The 21,485-nt window shown below is 53.6% G+C and overlaps 1 protein-coding gene across 1 annotated transcript; it reads right to left on the bottom strand.

Moving 5' to 3' along the window:
* Positions 1-1,554: 1,554 nt before the first annotated feature.
* On the bottom strand, positions 1,555-20,064 carry TAS1R2 (taste 1 receptor member 2). Its single transcript, XM_032864058.1, has 6 exons — positions 19,883-20,064; positions 17,965-18,264; positions 15,757-16,534; positions 11,529-11,738; positions 3,680-3,803; positions 1,555-2,490 (listed from the first exon to the last, which is right to left on the bottom strand). Exons 1-6 carry the CDS (start codon positions 20,062-20,064, stop codon positions 1,568-1,570), a joined length of 2,517 nt encoding a protein of 838 aa, XP_032719949.1. The 3' UTR covers positions 1,555-1,567.
* Positions 20,065-21,485: the final 1,421 nt, after the last annotated feature.

The raw sequence follows: 21,485 nt of genomic DNA on the forward strand, positions 1-21,485 counted from the left end.
GAAGGGCAGGGAGAGGAGTGATTTAGCTGCTCCGTCAATATTCATGGAGCCCCTGCTACGGGCCAGCTCTGGCGAGAAAAACGGGGACTGTCCCCACCGTGATGGAGAAGCAGCCCCACAACGTGAAGGCGGTTCCCCCAAACTCCAGGGGGTTCAAACCAGGATCCCACCACCCACCTCCTTGAAGCATGAGAGAGGTAAATTCAGGACAAGAAGCAGATGGTCCTGCCCTCCCGGCTGCAAATGAGCTTCCAGAAGTTGCTTCTGCCAGGGATGGTGTGGGGTCAGTCCAGAAACTGCACCCGGGGGAGTTCTGAGACAGTCACAAAGTCACCCCAGTCACCGAGTCTTCAGGAAGCCTGAAGCTCTGACACTCTGGCTCCCAGCTTCTGGCTGGCTGCCCCTGAGCCGGTCACTCAGCCTCTCTGAGCAGCATCTTAGAAGCCTCAGCCCTGACATTCTGGCTCCCTGGGGAGCCTGGGAGGCAGAAAAGTCGGGTCTCTTCCTGCCGTCGAGGGTGATGGGCATAGGCACAGCCACACCCAGAACGGCACCTTCTCCAAGCTTCGGAAGTGCCGAGATGCCAGTGCCATGGCCCACCCTGGCTCCGGAGCACATGTGAGACCCAAGCACCCGCCAGACAACACCCAGAATTCTCTGGGGGCCAAGCTAGTTTCCAACAGAGGCTGGTACCATAGACTAGAGTGTGTTCCATGGACATCTGGGTGTAAAAAGGAAACACAGCCTTCTTTTGACCCTAATGGTTCAAGAGACATGTGGATTTGCAGTCGTTGGCATTTATTGAGTACCTACTGTATGCACCCCACGCCCCTTCTCTCTGATTCTTCAATGTCCCCACGAAGCAACTATTGTCCCTATGATAGAGACAGGGAAGTGGAGGAAAGAATAAATAATGGGCCCAAAGGACACAGCTTGGAAGCAGGAATGCTGGGATAGAAACTGAAGGAAATCTTCTTCCTTGGAGGACCTCTGGAAACGAGAGGGAAACTCATTCACTTTACCCAAATGCGTTTTATTCCCACACATTTAGGAAGCAGCCCCAATGTCCAGCCGTTACTCAGAGAAGCTGGGTCCCGAGCTCTGAGGGAGTCTGGGGGGTGAGGCACAGACATGTGGGCAGCTAGTGACTGCCCCCCGCTCCATATGGGGGAAGACATCCCTCCACACCAGCCTCAGCCCAGCCCTCCAGTGTGTCCTTCCCTCACTATGCGAACAGGACTGAGGGGAAGGAGCCCGAACAGGCAGATGCCAACTGTGACCACCAGATGGCGACTGTCAGCTGCCTAAATCCCTCTCTGCCTTGGCGACCAACAGGTCACCCTGGGTGGTTTTCCTAGAATGGGGAAGAGCTATAGGGAAAGCGGGTAAACGTGGCCAGGATGCAGAGAACCTGGGGGGAGGAGGTCAAATCAAAGCAGGGTGAAGAGGTGACTGTTAGAGACGGTGTCCCTGTGCCCAGCTGGGGTTGAATAAGCAAGGCCCCCACCCACAGGCTCCATCTCCCGGGACTGAGGCCTCAGGCCTCCTGGGCAGCCCACAGTTGGAACTAGTCCTTCCCCATGGTGTAGCCCTGAATCATGCTGCTGAAATAGACTTGTGTGTTGCGCTCCGGGTAGAAGAGGACCATGTAGCTTTTGGGACCAAAGTAGCCCAAGCTGATGCCCAGAAGGTTGAGCACGGTGAACAAGGGGTCCAGGATGGTGACCAAGACCCCCTCGTAGACAGACATGAAGGTGCAGAGGGAGATGGAGGAGGTGAAGTAGAAGGTCATGCAGAAAGTGATGAACTTGGCCTCGTTGTAGTTGGAGGGCAGCTCCTTGCCCATGTAGGCGAAGCTGAAGCCGGCCACGGACAGGAGCAGGTCCAGGCTGGTGCTGAACGGCAGCGCCTTGCGGTAGTTGCAGGACAGAACCCTGATCTTGGGGTCATCAGGGTCGGGGCGGGCGGTAGGGCTGGCGCTCATGGCCAGCACGTTGCCCACCATGATGACCACCTTGAGCGCCGTGAAGGACGCCACGAAGACATAGGGCCCGTGGTAGCGCAACCAGTAGCCATAGGCGCGCGGGAGGCGCCGGGCCATCTTGAAAATGCAGACGATCTGGAATGAGCGCACGGTGATGCAGGAGATGCAGATGGTGAAGCAGAGGGTGAAGAAGGTCTGGCGGCAGAGGCACGTGAAGAACGTGGGCTGCCCTACGTACGTGGGGACCATGGCGTAGGCCAGCAGCAGTGGCACCAGCATCAGGAAGCACATGGGGCCCCCGGCGGAGCGAACCATGGGCGTGTGCAGGTGTCTCCAGAAGACCACCACGATGGCCAGGGTGCTGAGGAAGCCCAGGAAGGACAGCATGGCCACGATGATGGTGGAGGCCTCATGCCATTCGAGGAAGGCCAGCCGCCGCTTGAAGTAGGACGTGTCATTCCTATGGGACCACTCGTACCTTGGGCAGGACTGGCAGTCATATTCATCTGCAAAAGCCCAGGGAAGCTTCTTTCAGCCACACCCACCTTGCTGACAGCCATGTCCTCTGCACCTGCACCAGGCCAGGCCTCAGGGATGGGGGCTGGGGGGTGGGCAAGCAAAGGGCAATGTCTACAGTCCTAACCACCCCTCTCTGCGTCCCTTATATCCACTAGCCCATCCACTCCTCACTGCAAGCCCATTCCACAGATGAGGAACCTGAGGCTCATCCACGCAGCCACAAAAGCTGTAAGTTACAGTAAGTCACAGCCGGTAAGTTACAGAGGCAAGATTTGAACCGAGGTTCCCTACATTCTGATCCTAACAATTGCAATTCCTTCCTTCCAGGACCTTACCCTATGGTGGGATAGACATTTGCACTTGGGGAAAGAATTCATTCAACTAATGCTTTCTCGAGCACCCTCCATGGTGATGAGCGCCTGAGGTAGGAGGCCACAGACGTGGGTAAAACCTAGCCTCCTGTCTTCAGGCTACTGGTCAACTAGGAGTTGGAAAAGCCTGTGAAATCATCCAGCAAACTTTGGTTGAGCACCTACTCTGTGCCCTGGGTTCACTAGGTACATGATAAGTCCCCTGGTCGATGTCTATATCCACTCAATTTACTAATCAGGGAAGTCATGAACAAAGTAATTGGAGCCCCAACTGTGAACCGTGCTCCACAGACAGAGAGAAGACATTGTCCCCACCTTCCTGGACTTTATGGTCTATAGGGGGAGCTATTAATTTGTTTAATTGAGGATGTCACTTAATAAATATTCACTGAGCCCACATTATATGCTCTGAACTACGCTAGGCACAGGGAGGTCAGAGAGATAAATCAGATCCTATCCCCACCTGCCGGAAACATTTCTTCTATGTACAGAGACATTCATTCATTCATTCATTCATCCATCTGGTGGACATTCTCTGGTCTGACACCCCGGGCCCTCGGTTGGCTACATGTGTGTGGAGTGGGGATCAGTGACAGCCTTGCCTGGTGGTGGGCTGTTCCTTCTCCCACCCTCCCTAACAGTGTGCACTGAGGCTTTTTCTCTACGCCAGCTCGTAAGGAGATACCCTGGAATCAGACGCGGTCCCTGGGGGAGACTCCAGAAACCCTGCCAAAGATAAAAGGCCCTGAGAGCCCAGGGCAGGGCAGGACAGGGTGGGGCAGGGGTGCGGGTCTGCAAGTCCTACCTGCAGTTCGGTTGAGGAAGGTGCCAGGAAGGCAGTCAAGACACTCGAAGCAGCAGGGATGGATGCCTATGGGCTTCTTCCTTTGCCCAGACTGGCAGTCCTTGGAACACATGGACACTGGGATCTGGAGGGAAGAGGACAAGAGATCCTGAGCCCAACTAGCAGGATGCTGAAGGAAGGGAAGCCTAGGTCCTTTCTGGGATGGGGAAGGAGGAGGAACTGCTATTAGAACCGGACCTTTGCAGGGACCCTCTTGGTTTGGCCTGCCTGATGCCTAAGCCGCCTTCTAATAGCACCCCACTGTTGAGATGGAGACTTCCTGAGGTTGCCGAGCAGATAGGATGTGACTCTATGGCTGCTGACAGCCGCCTATCTCCACGGAGGGGGAGCACTCCCAAGGAAGGAACTGAGATCTGGAGAGAGACCCTGAATCCAGCCGTGCCTGAAATCCACACGGTCTACCCCTGGAGTGTTCAATGATGGGACGCAACAGCTTCACTCCCTGCTTCCATCAGCTTCTGCCATGTGCGTCCAAGAGTAGCGTGAACACGGCCTTTGTGGAGGGGCAGGGTTTTCAGATGAACAGAGAACAGAAATGTTCCCTACTTCTAGAGAACAGAGGCGCCCCCACTGATGGTTTATGGAACACAGGAATGAATTACAAGCAGAGGGGACAGTAAGGACAGGGGAATAGAAGGGAGTCAGGAGGTCCCAGGAGAAGGGTGGAGGGTGGGAGAGCCATATCTTGAAGTCTCGTGTGGGACACACTAAGAATGAAGGGGAGGTGGGAAGCAACGATGGCTCTTGGAGGGGGGCAGCCTGTTTAGATCCAGGTGGGACAAAAATCATTCTGATGCACAAATAAGAGGGTGTTACAAGAACATGCATGTGAAGGGCCAGGGCCCAGACAAGGGGAGCCACAGTAGGACCACTTGGCCCCAGAGCCCCTCCCTTCTTGCCTCTGACAGGTCACCTGCCTTCCTGCTCCTCCCTTGTTGTCCCTCCTGCTCATGGCCATCAGATGACACCTCCAGACGTCTTGTTCTCCTGCCTGAAGCTCCTCCCTGGAAGAACCTCAGGGGCTCTCCATCAGCCAAAATGAAACATCTGATCCCCTGCCAGCCTCTCCAGGCGGTCAGCAGTCTTCTCTGCCACCCGCGGGACCACACACGTGCACCCCAACACACATGCGTGCCTTATCCAGAACTATGGCTTACCACCCCCCTCACCATTATTGGTCCCCACCACCACCTTCCAAACCCATCTCTTCACTATTCCCTAAGTGACCAACTTCATCCTACTCTCACTTGTGAACTCTCAACCTGCCATTCGCTCATTCATTCATTCATTCATTCAAAAAGGTACTGAGCTCATACCTATGCCAGGCGTTGGGAATACAGCAGTGAACCCGGTGAGGTCAAGTCTCTGTTCTTAAGGAATGAATACTTTCATGCAGAAAAGACACCATATACATAGAAATGCGTAACTTGACAGCTGGTGATCAATACCGGGCAGGCAAGTAGAGCCGTGCAGTGGGGATGGAAAGTGATAGAGGGGTTGAGTGCACATATGAAGGGTGAGGGCAGGGCTGGCCTCACTGAGCAGCTGACCCTGAAGCAGAAACCCAAAGGCTGTGAGGGACCAACCCACGAAGAGGTCTGTGCAGGCCAAGGGAACAGCATATGCAAAGGCCCCGTGGCAGGGGGCACATGGCATGGTCGCTGAGCAGGAAGCCCCACGGAAGTTGAGTACAATGAACACGAAGGACAGGACAGATCTATTCAAAGAGGTGTCATCAATACTCGGGCTTTTACTCTGAGTGAAGTGAGAAACTATGATAGGATTCCACGCAGAGGAGAGGCAGGACCCGACTTCCTTTCCACAGGACTGTCCTGGGTTCCATGTTGACCTTAAACTGTGAGGGACGAGAGCGGAAGCGAGGGCGCAGGTAGGATACCATCCCAATAGCCCGGGAGAGAAACGTTGGCGGTTCTAGCTAAATAGGCAGCTGCAGAACAGAGGAGAAGGGGTCAAAACACTTCTGAAAGAGATGAAGACCCAAGTAAATGGGAAGACATTCCATGTTTATGCCTTGGAAGACTTAACACGGTGAACATGTCAATACCACCGAAAGCAATCTGCAGATTGAACGCGCTCCCTGTCAGAACCCCAGTGACTTTATTTATTTATTTATTTATTTCTCTATTTTTGCAGGAATAGAAAAACCCATCCCGAAATTCAGATGGGATCTCAAGGGACCCTGAAGACCCAAAGCACTTCCTGAGAAAGAACAAAGCTAGAGGACTCACGTTTCCTGATTTCAACACCTACTACGATACTATAGTAATCAAAGCAGTGTGGTGTGGACATAAGGACAAACATACAGACCGATAAAATAGAACAGAGTCCTGACACAAACCCTCACCCATAGGGTCAAGCGATTTTTGACAGGAGTTCTAAGACCATTCAGTGGGGGAAAGATCGTTTTTCCAATGAACGATGCTGGGAAAACTGGATATCCACGTACGAAAGAATAAAGTTGGACCGAACACCGTATATGATTACCTCAAAATGGATCCGTGACTTCGGTGGTAGACGTAACACCACAGAAACAGTGAGAAGAAAACATAGGGAACAAGTTTCATGAAGCTGGATCTGGCAATGATGTCCTGGATAGGATTTCGTGAAAATTTAAAACTTCTGTCCATCAAATGACACTACCGAGAGAATAAAAAGGCAACCCACAGAATGGGAGACACTTGTAAATCATATGTTTGACAAGGGATTAATATCCAGAATATGGAGACAACTCCTAGAACGTAATATCTCAATTAAAAAATGGACAAAGAACTTGAATAGAAATCCCGCCAAAGAAGAGATAGAAATGACGAATGAGCACTTGAAAAGATGCTCAGTTGTTAACCAGTAGAGAAATGCAAATCAAAACCACAGTGAGAGATGCCTCACACCCATTAGGATGGCTACTTTGGAAAAAGCAAAAAAACAAAAGAAAACAAAACAAACAAACAAAAAAAACCAGAACACAAGCGTCTTGGCGAGGATGTGGAGGAACCAGAACCTCTTGTCCACGGCTGGGAATGTGAAATGGTGCGGCCATTGTGGAAAACAATATGGCAGCCCCTCAAGAATTAAGAAGAGAATTAACACATGATCCAGTTTCCACTTCCGGGTCATACTCAAAAGAATTGAAAGCAGGGTCTCAAAGAGATATTTGCACACTCATGCTGACAGCGGCAGTATTCACAATAGCTTAAAGGTAGGAGCACCCCGAGTGTGCCCATTGATGGATGAACGGAGAAGCAAAATGTGGTATTTTTTATTGGATTGTGATTATTCATAATCATATAATCATAATCCATTGATTGAATGGATTATTTGGTCTAAAAAGGAAGGGAATTCTGACACACACTACAAAATGGATGAACCTTGAGCACATGACGCTGAGTGACATAAGCAGGTCACAAAAAGACAAATACCATGTGATTCCATTTACAGGAGGTTCTTAGTCAAATTCACAGAAACGCAAAGCAGACAGGTGGTTTCCAGGGCTGGGGAGAGGCGGGAATGGGGGCTTGGTGTTCAACAGGTATAAAGTGTTCATTCTGTAAATGACGAGGTCTGGAGGTAAAGGCTGGTGGTCCTAGCACAAGAATGTGAATGTACCCAATACCACCAAACTGTGTCCTTCAAGACGGTGAAGATGTAAACTATTTATGTATATCTTGCTGGAATAAAAAAAAAAAAACTTTGGAAAAAACTAGACAAGAAGGTGAATGTTATGTTATAGGGTTTTTTTTTTTACCATAATTTAAATTCTTTTAAATTAATATATGCCAAAGCGAAGGGGTGCCTGGGGGGCTCAGTGGGTTCAAGCCTCTGTCTTCGGCTCAGGTCATGATCCCAGGGTCCTGGGATCGAGCCCCACATGGGGCTCTCTGCTCAGCAGAGAGCCTGCTCCCCCCCCCCACCTCTCTCTGCCTGCCTCTCTGCCTACTTGTGATCTCTGTCTGTCAAATAAATAAATAAAATCTTAAAAAAAAAATATATATATATATATGCCAAAGCTAATAGAACACAGTGAACATAGCACTTAGAGGGATAGATAGAGCTCTAAATGCCTACTGAAAGCAAAAGAAAGGTCTCAGATCACTAGCGTTTACTACCTCACAGCAGAGCTAAGTTTATGTATGCTTCTCTCTGTCAAAGTTTGGTCTACATGGAACTCGATCACTCTGGCTTTCTGCAGAACATCATGCCAACAGCATCGTACTCATTGGATCTCATGAGTACGAAGTAGCAAGTGTCCTTTATGCCCCTCTAGGATGTGAATCCTTCAGGATAAAGGTATATGACAAACCCTTCAAAGATTCAAAGGGGGCCTGCTACACCGGTGATGCTTTTAGGAGTCCTGTGGTCTGCGAAATTCCAGGACATCCTCTCTATGTTAAAGGGTGAGTCATTACATCTCACATCTCCTACCATTAAAGAAGTGGGGCACTTGAGGAACCTCCAGACATGGGGGACAGCATAAATTGCTCTTGGAAATTCTGGTCCAACCCACACTTAGCCGCGTCTCAGAAGGCTTCTGGTTTCAAGGTGAAGAATGACAAGCCTAGAAAGAGCCTCTGAAGGAGGGCCTGGCTGCAGGACGAGCTCCCCTTGCCACTCAGGCCCGATGGCCAGGCAGATGTGCTGACGCCAGCGCCACCTGCAGGGGACAAGCTGGGCAGCCCCAGAAAGAATGTTGCGCAATGCGGCTACAACATGCTACAACGTGCCTTCCGAAACAGGGCATCATATGGCCTGCAAATCAGCTCCTGTAGCCTGCTGGGCCTCCTTGGAAAATGAGCACGTGGCCTCAGGACCTCAGGGGACCCTCAAATACACGGAGTCATGGGGTTGGGCAGGAAGAGGGACAAGTCCACATGCAACAAAAAGCACTTGGGATCAGGCCAAAGCAAGCCCAGGGGGAACAAGTATGTTTGTTCCTCAAATCTGTGATAACGACCTTTGTGTCTCGTGTGAATGCCAATCCAAGAACATAGGGAGTGACAAAAACCAGATGGAAAGGATGGACCTCCAGCACAGGTCAGCTGGCCTCTGCCCTTGGCCCCCCGGGGCTCGCATAATGGGCCATGAACAGAATACTCATGATGTTGGGGATGGAGGCTGTGGCATGAGCTCCTCAATGTGGACCCCTCTCTCCATGGTCGGCGTAGATACGGCCACGGCTGAGCACCTAACCTCCAGCCCAAAGCCCATGCTGGGCTCTGGATTGCTTCCAATCTACGCAGACCCTGGCACATCTACCATGTTGGGTGTCTTCTTCCCTGGAGGGAGCTCTGATGCGTCCATGCAAGAACTCACCTCCCCAATCCACAGGACAGTACCGTGATCCAAGGCTGGACAGACCAAATAGGTCACCATCCTGGGTCCCCTCAGAACCTCACCTCAGAAAGAGACCCCTTGTATGGCAAAGGGGGTGTGACGTGGGCATGTGACCCCTGGATCCACTGATCACAACATACACCACGTCACCCAGAAGTACCCAGCCTAACGAGATGATGGGATGGTGCACTAAGGGTTCAGGTGAGGTCCAACTCGGGGACAACCCCTTGAGGGTAGGGCCGCTGCCCTTTAGGATGACAAATAAGCACTGAGTGGGAGGCTGGTATGTAGCACTGTGGCCCCAACAGCTAGAATACAGAGGTCCAGCAACCATGGGGCATAAGGATTGGCCACACTCACCATGGTTCTCAGGGGCTCCCTGTGGGGCTGGTGAGTCTCATCCCCAGAAGCCTGGACTCTGCTAGAACACAGGTTCTGGTCTCCAAAGAGGGACTGTTTCCACCAGCAGACAAAGGAGGCTGTCTGATCCCTCCTCGGTCATTTCAGGGGCCTGATGCCAGTGAGCAAGACGGCCGAGAAAGGAAGAGGTAACCGACTTCAATGAGCGTGAGCAGCTAGGTGGCTGGACCTCAAGGAGGCAGGAGGGACTCGGTCTGGAATCCGGGAGATTGGCCGTGGTGGCCCAGTCCTCACAGCTGCTGCACATCTGCCACATCGACAGTCCAGCAAGCTCAAGGCTACCACGAGCTCAGACACCTAGGGACCAGTGTCTGGATCACCCCAGCAGCCAAGTGGCTGAGGGTGAAGGACTCCAGGATGGGTGACAGAGGGAGACACAAGAAGTAGGGCCTCCACCTGGGACACTGCTGCAGCAAGCAGGGGCTGTGGGGGATCCGCTCAGTTCCCACTGGAGGGACTGGGCTGGCTGCTGCCCTCCCACCGGGCTGGGGGAAGGACAGCATCACAGTGAGCACAGCAAGGAGCAGACGTCCCTGTGGCCTCCCTCATGTCTTCTCAAACCTCCTTTTAGTCCTGCCACAGCCACAGCAACAGCATCGTGTGGGAGCTGCCTGTCGGCATCTCACCTAAGCAGCACTCAGACTCTTTCGCTCTCTGCCCTGGGGCCAGGGTGTGAGATGCTCATGGGAAACTGCTGGGCACTCATGCATGTGTGACTCAGAAGCACAAGGGAGTTAACGCCCCATGGGGTGACCCTTGACCACGGCAGATGGGGGTGGGGTGGTACAGACCCATGGATCCATCCCATCCTCTTCCCTCTCTTAGAGACAATTCTAAAGTGGTGGTTCAGAAGGTCCTTGTAAGACTCAGCTCACAGCACAGCCTGAGAATATTCTCTTCTACTGATGTTCCCTGTGTCCCTAATGAACTCTCCCCCATCACCTACTCCTGTTCCCGGAGTATATCTTGGAGCAAACTGTCTGTGCATAAACCCTTGCCCCAGGCTCTGCTTTCCAGGAGAAACCCAGGCGAAGACACTGTTATTTGTTGAATTGCCTCCCCTCAAAATTCAAATGTGACCTTATTTGGAAATAAGATCATTGCAGATATAATTAGTCAAGATGAGGTCCTAGCAGAGTCGGGTGGGCCCCTACTCCAAAACAACCAAAGTCTTTATAAAAAGGGACATTGGGAGACAGACAGACCCACAAGGAGAAGGCCAGATGGCAGAGGTCGGGGGAGACAACCCCAGCCAAGGAAAGCTGGCAATGGCCAACCAACCACTAGGAGGTGGGAGAGAGAGGCCCAGAACATTCTTCCTCACGCCCTAGAAGAAACCAACTTTCCTGACACCTTGAGCTGAGCTGCCAGCCCCCAGAAATGGGAGAGAGTACATCTCCGTTGTTTCAGCCCCGCCCCCCGCCCCCCGCCCCCCAACTGTGTTCTCTTGGGACTGCAGACTCATAAATTAATGGAGACACCAACCCAACTGACTGCATCAAAATCCGCACAAGTGCAGGAACCAGCAGCACCCAACATCGCAGAAACAGTGTGGGGGTGGGGAGGATGCCGATGAAGGCCCCTCAAGCTTTTAGATGCCCTCCCCCCGGAGACCCAGTCTCCGTCCCTCCCCACACCACTGCCATCCTGACAGCTTGTCTAAGAGGGTAAAACAAAGGAGCTTTCAAATGACAGATGGCAGGCACAGCGGAGGGTCCGGCGACCGCACCAAAAGCGTGAGCATTGGTTGATACGAGAATTGACATCCTTAGTACACGCGTGGCCAGCAAACGTTCACTTGGCACAGCTCCTGAGCCCCTGGGTCCAGAGAAGCCAGAAAGCCCTAGATGTCCCCAGTGCTTGGTCACTGGGAGGAGCGAGGCCCAGACACTCCTCACACATATAGAGCCCCCACCGGCTATTGATAACAGATCTCCGGTCCAAAGGGCCCCGGCCACCCCAGCCCGAGCCGGCACCCAGCCCCAGGCCTCGGCACCCCCACAGCCGTCCAAGAGCTGACCGTGTTGTTGGCGGTGTGCCAGGACACGTTGTGGCCCATCTTCAGCTGCCGCAGCGCAGGGTAGTAGGAGGCAATGCTCAGGAACGGGTTCTGGTTCAGGTCCCATTGCCATTGGATGACCTCCAGGCTCATGAGCAGGTCCCCTTGCTTGTCAAAAAAGATTTCGTGGCCCAGGAGGGTGAAGTTGACCTTCCAGATTTCCTGAAGTAGCTAAAGGGGCCGAAGGGAAATGAAGGGAGGCTGGCATCAGAGCCCGGGCCAGACCTGGGGAAAGTTCTCCCACCCCCCTAACCTTGATTTCCACAGCTGCACAAGGGGGCTATAGGACTGTGCAGGTGGCCATGGGGGGCAGTGGCTGAGAGTGCTGGCTCTAGTCTCAGATATCTCAGGGTTTAGACACCAGCTCTGCCACCTGCTTGAGGCCTTGGACCTGCCGCTTAACCTTCATGAGCCCCAGTTTCCTCTTCAGCACAGTAGGACAACACAAACCATGTCTCCTGGGCTCTGAAGCCATCAGTGAGTTTACCTGTGTTGGGAACTTAGCACAGTGCCTGAAAACTAGTAAATACTAGGGGCGCCTGGGTGGCTCAGTAGGTTAAGCCTCTGCCTTCAGCTCAGGTCATGATCTCGGGGTCCTGGGACCAAGCCCCGAATCGGGCTCTCCGCTCAGCAGGGAGCCTGCTTCACCCCTCTCTCTCTGCCTGCCTCTCTGCCTACTTGTGATCTCTCTGTCTGTCAAATAAATAAATAAAATCTTAAAAACAAACAAACAAAAAACTAGTAAATACTCACCTCCAGCCCAGGTGTTGATAATATCCCTTCTCCCTGGAAGTCACCTCGGCCAACCCTCGGGGACCCAATATCTGGGCCCCAGAGCCTGCTGCTTCTCTTACGCACAAGGGTCGGCAGCACCTGTCCCTGTCCCCTGGGTGCTTCCTGCCTCCCCCACCATTTGAGGCCACTCTCCAATCTCTCTCCATACCGTCCCCCATCACTCTGAGTAGGCAGAAGCTGGTACAAACTGAAACATGCTTTGAATTGGGCATCCCGGGGCCTGAATTCCAATCTGAGCTCTTTCCTCAATTTGCTCTGTGACTTTGGGCAGGTCACTGAACCTCTCTGGGCTGACCCCAAAAGAACTTCCAGCTTAGATACTCCATCAGTCTGGCTCCTAGATCTTCCCTCCATAAATAAGAGAGTCTATTGGGCTACATCTCAGAGGTCCGGAGCTCACCTCCCCTCTGGGACCAACAGACAGATAGCCAAGGACTTCGAGGCCCTAGCCTTCTCCCCACCCTGCATGGGGAGTGAGGTCCTGGCTCTGGAAGCTTCTCTGGAATTTGCTCATGTTGCTAGGACTGAGGGCAATGGTTTTGGGAGTAGAGAGGAGGGAGGCTCCTCCCAAGTGGTCCTGACTCTTTGGACCGGAGTCAGAATGATGGAGGCCCAAGGTTCTGGTGTCCAGGTCATATCCCCACACTGACCTGGCCAGGCCTGGCTGATCAACCTGGGATTCCAGGGCTCTAAGGTAAGGGGTCGCAAAGGATCATCGCTGGGATGTCTGGGTGGCTCAGTTGGTTAAGCATCTGCCTTGGGCTCAGCTCATGACCCCAGGGTCCTGGGATGGAGTCTTGAATCAGGCTCCTTGCTGATGCTTCTCCTGCCTGCCTCTCCCCCTGCTTCTGCTCTCTCTCTCCCTCTCTCCCCAACAAATAAATAAATAAAATCTTTTTAAAAGGAAGGAAGGGAGGGAGGATCGGAGGGAAGGAAGGTGACAGGCAGGCAGGCGGGCTTTTTATAAAACAAAATGATTTAGACCTGAAAAGTCTAAGAAGTACGTGCAAGTCCTACCCTCTGCGATTCCATAAACTTCTGAACGTTTTCCCTGGGACTGCCAAAGCCCCCCCCATTCACCAGCCAGGATTTCCCCAGCCTGCCCTGAGCACACCCCCGCTCCCCAACGCCACAGGCAGTGCGTCCCCCCAGCTCCATCCCCAAGTCTCCCCATCACCCAAGGCCTCTCCCTCTGCCTCATCCCCCCCCCCACCCCCCCCCCGGGGCGCCCCCCCCCCCCCCCCCCCCCCCGCCCCCGCCCCCGTCCCACCCTTGCGCATTGCCACCCCCACCCTCCACCCCACCCACCCCGTGGCTCCCTAGCGAGGTGATCATCACTTCTTTGAACCTATCTGTGGGAGAGCCATCATCGACTCACTGTGTCTACTCACAGCGTGTCTGGGGATAGACGGCAACTGACATAAAGGGGTTAGTTAGCACAGAGTAAGTGCTCATTCACTAGTTCCTTCAGTAAATATTCACCTAGAGTCAGCTCTGAGCCAGACCCGGGGCCAGCAGCTGGGGAGACCGCACTGAGCAGGAGTGAAAGGTCCCGGCTCTCTCGGGCCTACATGTGCGGGGAGGAAGGAGGCAGGGTAGGGAGTAGCCAATAAACAAGAAAACAAGTAAATAAACACAAGAGAAACAATGTAGGGTAAGTGTTAGGACAAAAATCAATAGGGTGGCTCTCCCAGCCATAGTGGAGGGTCTGGCACAAGAGGGTCCATTAAGGCAAAGTGGAGGGAAAGCTGGAGCCCAGCTCACATTCCTACCAAGCCACACTCCCTGTACAGCATTGAGGTCTAATATGTCCGCACAAAGGGCATCATTTCCTAATTCCCACGGTGACACTGTCCATGCCCGTGAAAGGCCTGGGTGACATTCACACAGGCTGCGCTGGGCTCCCTGCTCCACCGGTAGGGGAGGAAAGAAGTCGACTGGTCCTTCATCACAGCTCTTGGCACTCATGCTGGGAGACCTGAAGAGTGCAGTGGGCAAACCATGGGGGGCGGGGGCCAAAGGGCCTACCAGCGTTCAAAGCCGTGGTCTGCCGCTTACCACTGAAACCATCCCCGACGGGTCACCTTGACTCCTTGCCTCAGTCTTCCTCTTTGTAGATTACCAACCTCCTGGGATGGCCACGAGTTAGGGCGATGTATACCAGGCCCTTGGTGCCTACTGAGGCTCAAAAAATGGTAAAGCACGTGATACGTGATAATTACGTATATCATTAACATAGTAGCGCATATAATAAAATATAGTATTTCGCTGGCTGGCACTAGAATTTCTTTTTTTAAAAAAGATTTTATTTATTCATTTGACAGAGAAAGACACAGTGAAAGAGGGAACATAAGCATGGGGAGTGGGAGAGGGAGAAGCAGGCCTCCCCCCAAGTGGGGAGCTCGATGGGAACTCGATCCCAGGACCCTGAGGTCATGACCTGAGCTGAAGGCAGACACCGGCTGAGCCACCCAGGCGCCCCTAGAACTCCTTTTAAAGAATAACTGCATTTTTTTAAAAAAATCAAGCACTTAGGGTTGCAAGGCTGGGCTCTGAGATTATGGGGTAGAGGGATACAAATAAAGAGGTTAAGAGAAGGGGGAATTTTTTACAGAATTAACTAAGTTGCTCTGTGAAGGAAGTGAACAGATATTTGGGGATGGGGGTTCCAGAAAAAGAGAGGAAGGGGAGAATAGAGACAGAATATAGGCAAAGTTTGGAGGAGCTTGAACGCCAAACTATGAAAAAGCCAAGGAACCCTTAGAGCAGAGAGATGCTGGAGAGCAAGGTATGAAGTGAGTATCTCTGAAGTAAATCCCCTCTACTCCGACAGAGCCTCAGGGAAACCTTCTAGCCCCATGAAGACTTCCTGGTTTTGTGGGGGGCGGGGGGCGGGCGCGTGCATGCGCGCACGCAAATCAGAAAAACACAAATTGAAACTCCAAGTCTGAATCCGGACAACACAAACCTGGGACCAGAGAAGATACATAACCCTGAAGCAGGGCCTCGGAGAGCGGGGAGAATACAGCAGTCCACCCCCAGGGTCTCCAGCCCAGCGGGAGAGAGAGACGACGGCAGGACACCTGGGATGCCTATGGCCTCCCAGGCTTCCTTCCAGGGAATTTCACCCAAATCTCCTCCCAGCACGAGCCATCTTGGATGGCGATGATTACATAAATTTAAAAAAGGAGTTTTGTTACCATCAAGGACTTCTGTCCGGTTGTGTGTGTCTGGAGGCAGGGCGTGGTCCCATGGCCTCTCCCACCAATTTGCCCAGAACGCAGCAAGAGACAGGAAAGCTAGCACGGAGCACAGGCACCAGCAGTTTCCATGGCAACCGCTCCATACCTGCCCCAGGGTGGGGGGCCCTGACTACCCATGGGCGGGGCCTCACCTCCCAAGGGTAGACCACCCTCTTGGAGCAGGTGGTCTGGGTGCAGCGGAGGACAATGTGTAGAGCATGGGCCACGGCGTAGACAGCCGAGTACACGCTGTAGACCACGCGCTCGCCGGACGGTGTGAGGATGGTGTTGAAGGACGCGGTGGTGTCCTGGCAGGTGTCGCACTCCTGCTTGCAGGTGGCCCCCAGGCTAGTCCTGTTGGGTGCGGGTGGCCCAGCCTGGGGGGGCGGGCGCGTGCGGAACTCGCTGAAGCCCGGGATGGGCACGCTCTGGGTGGTGATGCCCAGGAAGGTGCCCGTGTTGCACAGCTCGGTCAGGTTGTGCAGGACCGGGTCGATGGCCCAGGACTCAGAAGCGATCCACACAGCGCCCGTGAAGTTCTGGCGGAGCACCTCACGGAAGAAGTTGTGCAGGGCCAGGTTGGGCGAGAACAGGACCACGATGTGTGCTGAGCTCTGCTGTCTCTTGTCCACGATGGCCTCCAGGCGCTGGCGCTCCCACTGCGTCACCTCCCGGTTGGGCTGCGGCATGGGCAGCGTCTCCTGGAAGGCGATGCAGATGTCGCGGGTGGCCAGGCGATCGTTGAGCAGCTGGCCATTGTAGCGGCCGTAGTCGTCGCTGCTCACCAGCAGGATGATCCAGTTCCAGCGGAAGTAAAGCATGAGCTGCACCATGGCCTCGGTCTGGTGGTCCGCGCCCGGCACCGTGCGCAGCAAGGAGGGGAAGCGGTTCTTGTCACGCAGCTCGTCACTCATGGCGCTGTAGGTGATCCGCCAGAGGGAACCACCACCAGCGTGAGCGAGGGGCTCCCCAAGCCACCGTCGCCCCACCTGGGTCCCCACAGCATCGCCCCCATCCTTCCCCCTGCGGTCTCTGCTGACCGTGGCCGCCAAGGGACCCAGCACACGGTGTCAGTCCCCTCACCCCTCCGCTCAAAACTCAACAGCTCCAAAAGTCGCTCAGGGACAGCCAGAGTCCTTACTGGCCCCCAAGGGGCTCCTTCACGGACCCCAGCCCTCACCTCTCTGCCTCATCTCCTCCTACCCTCCCCGGGGTCCCAGTTCTGCTCACAGGTCATGTGAACGCGCCAGGCACCAACCGGCCTCTCCATTCTCTGTCTCCTCATCCCGGAGGGCTCTTCCAGACACTCACGTAGCTCCCTCGCCCCTTCACCTCCCTCGGGTCCTCGTCCAGTGGTCAGCGAGACCCGCCTGACCACCGTGCTGGAAACTGCAGTTCCCCTCTTACCCGTTCTACCTGCCCACGGACCTGTCCAGCCTTCCTCACCCTGCTTGCCTTTTGCTTCTGTGCACTGCCCTCCCCACTGTCCAGCAGCCTTATCATGTGGTTACTGACATGGCCTGTCTCTCCCCCAGGAGACGGGCTCTTATGTTTTGTCCCCTGCTGTATCCCCAGCCCCACAACAGTACCTAACACAGGAGGTGCTCAGTAAATATTGGTCAAATGAATGGAAGAATGAGTTACATCCTGAACTAGATGCCTCACGTAAGTATACTAACACTTCCTAAGCACCTACTCCGTGTCAGACCCTTGGAGTTTACATAATAAAAATGATGGCAAAAATGATAGTATTTGTAACTATCTACCTAGTGTGAGCTATCTTCTTATGCTAGCTGTTCCTTAATGCATGAAAATTTCAGGCCAATGCTGGTCGCAGCATTTTCAATCATGAGGACAATGACACCGTAACAATACCAATATGAATGGCCCTTTTTTGAGGACCTACTGTGTGGCAGACCCTATGCTAGGCAACCATATGGGATAATAGCACATTCTGAGTCTTCGTTTTTGCGCAAAGTACTTTACATAATGACCATTGCATCATCGACAAGGGGCTGTGCCTCACAGACTCCAGCAGAGGTTATATCCTTTAACTTTCAGATAATCCTGGGATGGAACTCTTAACTCTTATCATCCTATTGTACAACTGGGGAAGCTGAAACTCAGAAGGGTTAAGAGATTTGCTCAAGGCCTCACAATAGCCAAGACTCAGAGCCAAGGTGCACAACCTGAGCTCTTAACCAATCAGCCGGGCTGCATTCCCAGGGCTGGGGTTGACATCCCAGCCCTGCTTCCCGCCTCCTCCTACCCTCATGACTATGGGGGGGAAGTGAGCCCTCTGGGCAATCACATCTCCGTGCCCTCCCCACCTCCTTCCCCCGGGAGCCAGGGGCCTCATCTGGGGAAGGAGGAAGAGGGAGAGGAAGTGGGCCACGATTGTGGTGGACTCGGAGTTGTCGGGGCCGATGACGGCCACCACGCGGGGCACATAGTGGCTGTAGTCCTCCTGGATGGGCAAGGAATAATCTTCCCGAGCCAAGAAGTAGAGCACGGGCTGGATGTTGTTGGAGATGTAGCAGACGTCCACCATCTCGTAGCCCAGCAGCACGCCTGGTAGCAGGCTGCTCTGATTGTTGATCTCCTCCACCGCAAAGCGCATGGCCTGCAGCAGGTTGTAGCCCAGCACCTTCATTTCATACCTGGGTGGGGGCCACATGGGGTGGGGTGGGAAGCACGTGCAGAGTGAGAAGGCTTGTCCCCTCTGCCTCCCATAGGAAAACCCAGGAGCTGTCCAAGAAGGAGCCACCCCAGAAGATTCTGGCATTTTTATCACATCACGGTCCCCATACCATACCAAATCTCTAGAATCACCGTCATCCCTATGACCACCTCTGACACTGTGATCATTGTGGTTACCATCAGTCACTACCATTGTCACCACTATGGCCTTCCCTATGATCTCTACCACCACTCTACCAATACCCACCAATGTGATCACCATTACCCACTACAATCTCTGTCATCACTAGAGTCACCGTCATACCTACTATTCCTAGGAACAATATCATCACCTCTGCCATCACTAAAACCATGTGTCTGTGACCACCACTATGAATACCACCATCACTGCCAGCACCATCATCTTCATCACCATCATCGCCATCATCATCTTCACCAACATCATTATCATCAAGTGCATCACCGTCATCATCACCACCGTTACCATCATCTACATCACCACCATCACCACCACCATCATTATTATCATCTTCATCACCATCACCCCCACTGTTATTACCATCATCGTCTTTGTCACCATCATTACCACCATCTTCACCACCATCACCACCGTTGCCACCACTACCACCATCATCATCTTCGTCACCATCATTACCACCATCTTCACCACCATCATCACCATACTCTTCGCCATTTGCATTATCACCAGTATTACTGCTACCAACATCATCAACATCACCACCCTCACCACCGTCACTTCACTGGACTCCCCACCAGTTTCACAGGCATCGGAACGTTCAAGAGTGTGCCCAGTACCATCCCTGGCACCATCACCCTCCCATTCTCAAACCAGCACATAACCTCCCCCACCATCACGTACAGGGTGCATTTCTTAGAGTCAGCCCTTTATCATCCTTTGCACACTCTTTCCTTTATCCCTCTCTCTCAGATTCCCTTCGCCTTCTCTGCACCAGGTCACTAATTCATAATCTCACACTTGCATGAAGGCGGCCCACCTAATCTTGAGCGATGCCGCCACCCCATGGGGCTCACAGGGGAAGGTTGAGTGAGGGAAATCCCTTGCAGTCCTGGAAACACCCCTCGCCCACCACCACCACTGCCTAACTGCAGTCCTAGGGAAATGCAAACCTTCCCCTCCAGCCTGAGAACCTGCTACAGAAAAACCACATTCCTGCCTTCCAAAGGCATACCCGTTGGTTTCTAGACTGGGCCTTGACACAGACTCCTTTGCCAAAGTAGGTGAGGGTGGTTTGCATTTTCTGTACAACCCCCCCGCCCCCAGGCTCAAGTATCCTCTAAGTCTTTACTAAGAGATGTGACACTGGGACACCCAGTTCTCCTTGTTTCAGGACTCAATTGCCGAAGATCTTGGTAATGTGAACTGTGTGGGTTCCCCCTGCGGGCCAGTAGGGGTGATCCAGGATGAGGGATTGGCAATGAATGAGAAGGAGTATTTTGAGCCCTGGGTCATGGCCTGGTCCCCCAAGGACCACAGAACCAGCTCAGGCTTCCCACCCCATCCCCATCGCCACGTCCAGCCTCACATGGGAGACTCACTCTTTGCACTGGGGCACCTGCAGGAAGTTGAGGTGGACGATGCCCTTCACGTTGGCATGGAGGGAGAAGAGACCACCCAGGAGGTAATCCCCAGGCAGGTAGAAGTCTGAGTTCTCAGCCGGCACAGCCAGGACCCGCAGCCGGATGAACAGGGAGCAGACCACCCTGGCCTGGGGTCCCATGGCTGGGAAGTGGGGGTCCCCGGAGGTGGCCTGCCTCATCAGAAGAGAGCTGGCAGCTTGACACCAGGGGATTTGCTCAGACATTTACATAGTGACCGCCCTGCTTTGGCCCTTGGGGCGGGGAAAGCACCTGGGACAAGTAGAGAGGTTTAAGAACTCAGGGAGGAAAGGGAGGAGGCTGGAACTAGGATGACCGCCTCCCAGGACATGGTGGGACCTGGGTGGTCTGGGAGAACCCCACCTGGAAGTAGAGAAAGCACGTCCTGCTAACTTGGACACTCCCTGGCCTGCCACTTGTTGAAGACCGGTCTCGTGCCCCTAACGTTTCCAACATTTGGGAGTCAGGGACACAAATACTCACCCAAGAGACAGAGTAGGCTGACAAAAGGATCCCAAGCTTCAGACCCTGATCAAGTGGAGGCTGGCATGTGGTAATTCGTATATGGCATCTGACCCATAGCAAGTGTTCCAGAAGTAACAGCCGTTGTCAATAAGAACCAGGCGTCGCGCTGCGTGGTTGCCATTCACCATCTCGTTCAATGCTCATGATAACCAGGACCATTACTGGTCCCATTTCACAGATGAGGAAACTGAGGCACAAAGAAGTTAAGAAACCCACCCTGGGTTGCAAAGCCGGGATTCAAATCCCACAGTCAGATTCTAGGGCCTGGCTCTCCATCTCCACGATATATTACATCGTGAAGTTACTTCCTTTGAGAAAAAATACAGAGCAGCAGCAAAGAGAATGGGGGGTGGGCAGCTTCCCTCTGCCAGCCCAACAATCAGTCAGTCAGCTCTGCTGAGTGAGCCCCCATGGGGCACCCTCTTTGCACCCAGCCCCAAGAGGCAGGGTACTGTCAAAAAGGAAAGCTGAACATTTCCAAAGTCCAAGGTGACTATCCCAAGTGGGATGGAAGGGGGATGGTTCCAGCAAGCCAGGCACCCATTTGAATCAGAGACCCTGTCCATGTAATGCCGTGTTGGTCCTTGCCAGCCCAGACGATGCGTGGCCCAGCAGGAGCCTGGGGTCACCCAGGGGCTCGAAGCAGACAGGTCCCATCAGGGCCCCTGGGGTCCAGGGCTATGAGGAGGCTTCAAGACACCAAAAGCTGACCCAAAACCCCACCGTCTTGCCCTGTCCCACTCCAGCCAAGCCCGGCTCTTCCTTCAAGGGCTTCATCATGGGGCACGGCTCACAGCCTTACGTGGCTGACAGGTTCCCACCGACGGCTATGTCCACACTCGAGGCAGCTTGAGACATGACTCCGGCCAACCTGGACTGAACTTCAGCTGTTTGCTGTGCGCTCCCGGGTGGTACTAATCTCTCTGAGCCTCTGTTCTCTCCCCTCCTGAAATGGGGATAATAATTCCAGCCTGGTGGGATGGGTGGCATGTGGGAACCGAGGGGTGCAGAGCAGACC

This window comes from Lontra canadensis, unplaced genomic scaffold, assembly GCF_010015895.1.
Source record: "Lontra canadensis isolate GAN:19392208 unplaced genomic scaffold, GSC_riverotter_1.0 scaffold25, whole genome shotgun sequence".
NCBI lineage: Eukaryota > Metazoa > Chordata > Mammalia > Carnivora > Mustelidae > Lontra > Lontra canadensis.